We start from the raw sequence: 7,500 nt of genomic DNA on the forward strand, positions 1-7,500 counted from the left end.
CACACAGACGTCTTTCACACTCAGCACTTTGTCCTCCAGGTTGTTCCAGCTGATGCAAACGTTCATCACGGCCTCGTCCCGCTCTGAGTGTTGACCTTTAACTGTCCTCATCCTGCAGATCCAGTTCTTCCACAGAGGCGTCCTCCAGCTGTTTGGACGGAGACGCAGTCTGCAGGTGGGAGGACGCGATGGACATGTGGACCCATAACTGTGTGCTCGGGCTACAGTGATGTTTTCTGTTTAACTGTGTGTGTGTGTGTGTGTGTGTGTGTGTGTGTGTGTGTGTGTGTGTGTGTGTGTGTGTGTGTGTGTGTGTGTGTGTGTGTGTATAGCTGGGCTCTCCTCAGTGTGTGTTTCCAGGTGTGCTCCAGTGTTGTCTGTCCTTCTCTCTGATCACCAGACTGTCTCCCAGCTGGAATAAAGCAGGACTCTTCCTCATCAGCGGTATGTCGGGCGTGTGTGTGCGCGCGTGCGTGCGTGTGTGTGTGTGTGTGCTCGTCTCAACACTCCGACAGCCACTGTCTGTAACGGTGTGTCTTCATTCTGCTGTCCTCACTGCTGTGACCTGCTGCACCAGCGCTCAGTTCTGCACCTCTCCAGGTGGACTGTGGCGGGACGTGAGAGGACCAGGTCCTCACCCACTGAGGACTGAAAAGCCAGGACTCACGTGTTTTAGCTTGCATTGGAAAGGGCGCCACCTGGAGTCTGTTCGAGGCTCCTGCGTGTGAAACCTCTGATCAGGATCTCATGAAGAAGTGATCAGCGTCCTCGCTCTGATCATCAGCTGTGGATTAATAATAGACTGAATGTGTGTGTGTGTGCGTGTGTGTGTAGAAGAAGAAACATTTGAACGTACACGTGTGATTACACGCTGACATTTAATCAGGCTGCAGCTTTCAGACAGGAAAGGTTCCTTCGTCTTGTGTCTCAGAGCTGCTCTGTTCTCACTGTGTGTCTGTCCTCAGGGAAAGACTTCCTGTCTCAGAGGGGGACGCTGAGCGCCGCCAGTAAGTTTCTCTGCGGCTCATCTGTCTTTGATCAGACCTGCAGGTGGTGGATCGCAGTCACGTCGCGTTTGTGTGATTCACGAACGAACGAGTCTGCACCAAAGATGAGACGTTCATGTCTGTCACTGTCAGTCTAATAAAGTTCTGTTTGAAGAGCGTGAGGGTGGCGACCAGTGGACCATGTGACTGATGAGACGTCTCGAACCTCGTTGTTTGTGTTGTCAGGCGTGGAGCTGAGCACCAGCCGTGGCCAGCTGTGCATCAGCATCGAAGCCGGCGCCGTCAGACTGCCACCGACCACGGTGAGGGACAGAAAACTTTATTTAAACGTCTCAGTCAGAGCGCAGGTGTGGGAACGACTGCAGTACTGTAAACCATAATGACGTCTGTCCTGGAACATAAGAACAAACCTGGTGGAGCCTGTGTGAAAAACCAGGATTTGTGTGTGTGTGTGTGTGTGTGTGTGTGTGTGCGTGCGTGCGTGCGTGCGTGCGTGCGTGCGTGCGTGCGTGCGTGCGTGTGTGTGTGTGTGGGGCAGCTGCAGGACTTTGACCTCCCTCCGTTAGTGCTGAGCAGGTTCTGCAGTGATCCTGACTCCGTCCTCGACCCCACGTCCACCGGAGGAGCCGTCTGGTGCCACGTCCTGCCCAGGTAGGACAGCTCCACCTGCTGGACACGACGCACACACCAAAAAGACGGAACAGGTCCGAGACAGACGGCCGAGCTGAGAGACTCAGCAAAGCTCTGCTGGTTCTTCTACAGAGGAGTCTCTCACCTCGTCTCTGTCTCTCAGCTCTGCATGAAGCTGTCCGGTGTGGATCGTGTCCCCCACAGGGTTCTGTCCGGACTGTCTTCTCTAAGATCATATTCACGTGATTTTCCTCAACATCTTGTCACAGAGTCGACTTACCATTTGAAGTCGACGACATTTCAGTGTCCCGTTTTATGGTCAAGGTGACAAAGTTCCAATGCTCCAACTTGTTAGTGGACACGGTGGACGAGAGACGTCTGTGTTGTACTGACTGTGGGCAGCAGGTGGCACTGCAGCGCTGTTTAAACCCACACCTGATTCAGAGTTTATCCTCTCAGCACTCAGAGTGACTCTTTGATGGACAGATTTATCTCGCACTGAACAGGTTGTGTTGTATAATTTAATGTGTGTGTGTGTGTGTGTGTGTGTGTGTGTGTGTGTGTGTGTGTGTGTGTGTGTGTGTGCGTGCGCGTGCGTTCAGCATGAAGAGAGGTCAGATTATCTCCATCAGCCGTCGGCTGCCCAGAGATGGACCGTTTCGGACCTACAGAGACTTGCAGAGCCACTGGAACTGCCTGGTAGGGAGGCTGATGTGTGGTTTGATGTGATCTGTGCAGCTGTCAGGTAGCAGTGAGGCTCAGGCTGAGGCGTCCGTCTGTCCGTCCGTCCGTCCGTCCTGTCCGTCTGTCCGTCCTGTCTGTCTGTCTGTCTGTCTGTCTGTCTGTCTGTCTGTCTGTCTGTCTGTCTGTCTGTCTGTCTCATCACGGCGCTGCACAGGAGAAGAAAGCCAACATTAAAGCTGAAGCAGACAGCGCTGCAGCCTCCGGTCAGAGCCGTCAGCCTGTCAGAAGTGTTTGTTGTTTGAGAGCTTTGCTGATTAAAACGCTGTTTTCAATGATCATAATTATAACGGAGCAGATCTGAGTGTAAACACTCTGTGCTGACTTTCATGTCGTCAGAGGTTTGACTGAAATCATCTGAGAGCAGATCTGAAGGCTCAGCTGAGACTTTTGATACAAAGCAGCTAATTCTGATCCATTTACTGCTTTAAAACATCTGTGTGTGTGTGTGTGTGTGCGTGTGTGTGTGTGTCTGTCTGTCACAGTATGGTTACACACTCCCTGAGCTTGCAGAGGAGGAGGTGGTGTACTGCAGTGTGTACTTCAGACTCGTGGGCGAGAGACTCTTCACGTATCCTGAACAACTCAGTGATGAATTAGCCGAAAGTCAAACATACCAAAGCGACGCGTGACGGCTTGATGTTGCTAAAATCTTGATCTGATGAGGAGAAGCTGCTTCCTTTGACCTTCATGCCGTGCAGCTACCCTCTGAGCTGCGTCCGCCTGCAGCCGGTGCAGCGCTGCCCCCGGGCCGACCTGCAGGGGGCGCTGAACTCCTTCCTGTCTGACATCAGGGAGCGGCTGCAGAGTGTGTGTGGCTTCCCTGCACGGCTGACCAGCAGACCCTGTTACCACTCAGCCGGCCTGAACGCTGCTGCACAGGTACGCACACACACACACACACACACACACACACACACACACACACGTGAACACTGCTGCACAGGTACACACACACACACACACACACACACACACACACACACACACACACACACACACACACACACACACACATGAACGCTGCTGCACAGGTACACACACACACACACACACACACACAGACATGAACGCTGCTGCACAGGTACACACACACACATGCACACACACACAGACGTGAACACTGCTGCACAGGTACACACACATGCACACACACACAGACGTGAACACTGCTGCACAGGTGTACGCACACACACACACACACACATGCACATGCACACACACAGACGCTGCTGACGGGGTGGTGATGTCGCGGGCCCTGTCAGAGGACGTGCTTCCTCTGCTCTCCAGCTGGACGCTGGCCCTCGCTGAGGCTCGGAGGCCTGCGGCTGCTGCTGACGCTCCTCTCTGCAGGTTTCTCTCTCCGTCTCTGCGCTGAGTTGGTGTGAGTGTGTGGAGGTGGATGTGGAGAGAGGAAAAGTGATCATCGGAGCGTCTCCCGCCTATAAAACCTTCACAGACAGTTTTACGACCATAAAGGTGACGCTGAGGAGAGGAAGTTCTCTCTCAGCGTGGCGAGGACTCATTTTCATGATACGGATGTCAGCAGGAGGGTGGAGGAAACGTCCGTCCGGAGTTCACTTTTAATGAAAAATGTGCCGCAGACGCGAGATGAGAGCTCGATGTGTAGAAACAGTTCTCACGGCGGGAAGTTTGATGATTGTGAGAACGCCTACAGCCCCCGAGACATTCGTGAGCAGCCCAGAATTCAGCTGGTCTGATCTGAGCCGTGGTGTGTTCAAGGACACAAGGTCCTTTGTGAACGCTCCTTCATCCCTCTCTGTTCATGTTTTCTGCACGTAGCTCTGTTAGCTGCCACAGTAAGGCTGCGTTCAGGACACCGTCCAAACCCAAACAGGAAGTGTTTTCACGCAGATGTTTTCTTGATTATCGTGTTGTTAAACTGCAGGGACGTCTGACCACAGACCGCCGAGTGTCAGCGTTCAGATGAGCAGCACAGACCTCAGAGGATTCACGTCACCGACGTGAGCTCAGCTGTGAGGCGTCCTCTCATTTGTCCTTATTTTCACAATAAGTGATCCTTCTTCTGATGTTGACTTATTAAATTGAGTGTTTAGTGGTTTTGATCGTGGACAGACGTGTCTCACCGTTTCCAACAGAGCGGCCGTTCCCAAGGAACTGTGGGAATATGTGTTGGACATGTGGACTGATGCAGCCGGCGACATTTTAAAGCTCATGATAAAAAACAAGTAGAGCAGCGATCTGCCATCGATTCACAAACAAACAAACAAACAAGCGTGAGCTCTAGTTTCTGTGTGTTGGAGGTGTTCTTGAGGCCTTTTCTCTGAAGCAGGTCAAACGTTCTTCATCGTCTTTGATCGTCGCTGCTCGTCCTCTTGAGAGTTTCCTGAACAGCTCTGATCTCAGGAGTCCCCACGGGGCCACAAACACTTTCAGCTTCTCCTCCTCTGAAGTCTCCTCTTCTTCCTCAGGTGCTGAGTGGTGAGCAGATGACCTCCTCCTCTTCCTCCATCAGGCCGGTCCTCACAAAGCTCCCTGCTCCTCCTCTTCCTCCCCAGCCCCTGAAGCCTCCAGCCTCCGGGTCACAGCCTCCAGCCCGGGCTCCTCCCTCCCAGCAGGACGGAGCCCAGGGGCTTCTGGGTAACGGATGTGGATTTAGGAGCAGCCTGAGTCAGAGTCAAGGGTGCAAAGGCGACAGACACTGGCCTTCATCCTCCTCCTCCTCCTCACGTGTTTCTTTTTCCTTTTCTGAATCCTTGGGTTACCAGTCAGCTCCTTCCTCCTCCTCCTCCTCCTCCTCCTCCTCTTCTCTACCACTCTTCCAGCCAGCTTCATCCCTCCTCTCCTCCTCCTCCTCCTCCTCCTCTCTTCCTCCCCTCAGTCAAACTCCAGTGATCCCTGCTCCCAAACTGGTTCCCATCTTCAAGAGCAAGTGTCCACCGCGCCACCTGAACGTCGCCCTGCTGCGCCTCCACAAGCAGAAGGAGCAGCTGAGTGGAGGAGGGGAGGAGAGGAGGAGGGTGACCATCCCTGCCATGAGGAAGAAGACTCCCGCCGCCGTTTCTTCCTCTTCTTTTCCTTCTTCATCTGCTTCTTCTCTGTCAGCTGCAGTTCGTCCTCCTCCAATCATTCCTCGCTTCAGCCGCCGCGCCGCTCCTCAGCCGGCAGCTCACCCCAAAGTCAGGCACGTCGGCAGCCTCAGCCCTCCGCCGGAGTCCAGACCCGGGCTGGTCCTCGCTCCAAAGCTGGAGATCAAGTTTAAATCCAGCCCCAAAACCAGCGACGAGGTGCAGGACAGAACATCAAAACAACCATCAGCTGGTCCGCCGACATCTTCTGACGTCTCCGGCAAAGACATGTCCACCAGCAGCAGACGGGTGAGTCCAGGTGCTTCGGACAGATTCACTGCGGTTCATCTCCACTCATTCAGTTGAGACCCGTCTTTTCGTGTGATTTCTAAAACACGGAGCCTTTTCCTGAGACACCAGAGTGCAACATGTCTCAGTCCCACCAGCAGCTTTGACGATGATGACGATGGCAGAATAAACGCTGCGTCGACTCCTTCAGGACACGTTCTTGCTGCTGTTAGATCCCAGCTGAAAAACTGTGATTCTGTGTCGTTTCAGTCGAAGCTGAAGAAATCCAGATGTGCAGTGCGAGACATGGATGTGGAGGAAATGGCCAGAAGCAGCCAGGTCAGAGCACACAGTGCCCCTCCTTCCCTCTTCATGTCCCTCTGTCTGTCTGTCCCTCTGTCTGTCTGTCTGTCCTTCCTCCCGACGCCGAAGCCTGCTTTCATTAATAACATCAGTGTCTTAACATGGTGCTGACGGAGCTGACCACCACCAACAGCTACGACCGACCGAGTCCCAGGTGTCTGAACGTGCTGCCACACAGACGATAACAGCTTTTGATTTACATAACATCCTTTTCTCTGACGCCACCCGCAGGACAAACCTCACACTACAGCTAAAGATGTAGAGCACAAATGTGAGGGTCCGCGTGACGTAATTTTCAGTGTTTTCCCCTGTCGGCTGGGGCTCACACGGATGTCTTCGTGGACATCCGTGTCCATAGTGTTGGACACACCTGCCCACACGCTCACTTTAAGTGAATGGCGACTGTGGTTTGACTGTCCGTTTTGGACGATCTCTCTGTTTTGTTTTGTGGCGTTCATGAGCGCTGCAGCCTCGAGGGGGCGCTAGCTTATCTTCAGGGTTTGTTTAAAATATCGAAGGGCGAAGAGGTGAAGACCTGGTACTTTGTTTCAGAGGAGAAGAGCCTTTACAATGATGAATGTCCCGCGCGTCCACTCTGCATGGACAGCTGCAGCGTCCTCATAAGCGTCCTTTAGGAGGACCGCATACATTAATGTGGTGTGTTGAAGTGTGTCTGTGTGATGATTCGCACACACACTGCTCTGCCGGCCTCACTGTCCCCCCCAAACACCCCCTCAGAGGAGGGTTAGGCCTGTTAAAGTGATGAATGTTCAGGAGGGGGCGGGAGCCCACAGGGAGCGCCGCACATTAATAACAACATTTATCAGTTTTACAGCTTCAACCTGCAACTTTTCAAGAACAATACATCACTTCCACTTTCTCTTTTACTTTATTTACACAGCTGCACCCCGGACACGCCGTTCCTCAGCAGGTTAGCAAGCACTTTCCTCTGTTTGTCTGAGCCGCTTCAGTCAGCCGCAAGACGTCTGCTGAAGGAAGACGCTCCAACACACACTCCAACAGCTCCAACACACACTCAAACACACACTCCAACAGCTCCAACACACACTCCAACACACACTCCAACAGCTCCAACACACACTCCAACAGCTCCAACACACACTCAAACACACACTCCAACAGCTCCAACACACACTCCAACACACACTCCAACAGCTCCAACACACACTCAAACACACACTCCATCACACACTCCAACACACGCTCGAACAGAGCTCAAACACCCTAACCCTCAAACACACGCTCGTAGTACTTCAGTACCCTCAAACACACGCTCATGGTACTTCAGTACTCTCGAACACACGCTCGTAGTACTTCAGTACCCTCAAACACACGCTCGTAGTACTTCAGTACTCTCAAACACACGCTCATGGTACTTCAGTACTCTCGAACACACGCTC

General features: G+C 53.0%; 1 protein-coding gene and 1 long non-coding RNA gene across 2 annotated transcripts in view; both read left to right on the forward strand.

Moving 5' to 3' along the window:
- Positions 1–1,256: 1,256 nt before the first annotated feature.
- Positions 1,257–5,622, forward strand: c18h18orf63 (chromosome 18 C18orf63 homolog). The gene is made up of 7 exons (XM_070985760.1): positions 1,257–1,309; positions 1,546–1,658; positions 2,240–2,336; positions 2,864–2,949; positions 3,080–3,260; positions 4,832–5,470; positions 5,557–5,622. Exons 3-7 carry the CDS (start codon positions 2,241–2,243, stop codon positions 5,620–5,622), a joined length of 1,068 nt encoding a protein of 355 aa, XP_070841861.1. The 5' UTR covers positions 1,257–1,309; positions 1,546–1,658; position 2,240.
- A 14-nt stretch (positions 5,623–5,636) lies between these two features.
- LOC139346644 (uncharacterized) overlaps positions 5,637–7,500 on the forward strand; it is a 3,011-nt gene continuing 1,147 nt past the window's right edge. Inside the window, exons 1-2 of the long non-coding RNA XR_011603283.1 lie at positions 5,637–5,737; positions 5,993–6,055. This is a non-coding gene — a long non-coding RNA (uncharacterized lncRNA). The remainder of the gene's footprint in view (positions 5,738–5,992; positions 6,056–7,500) is intronic.

The sequence above is a fragment of the Chaetodon trifascialis genome, chromosome 18, assembly GCF_039877785.1.
Source record: "Chaetodon trifascialis isolate fChaTrf1 chromosome 18, fChaTrf1.hap1, whole genome shotgun sequence".
Taxonomy (NCBI): Eukaryota; Metazoa; Chordata; class Actinopteri; order Chaetodontiformes; family Chaetodontidae; genus Chaetodon; species Chaetodon trifascialis.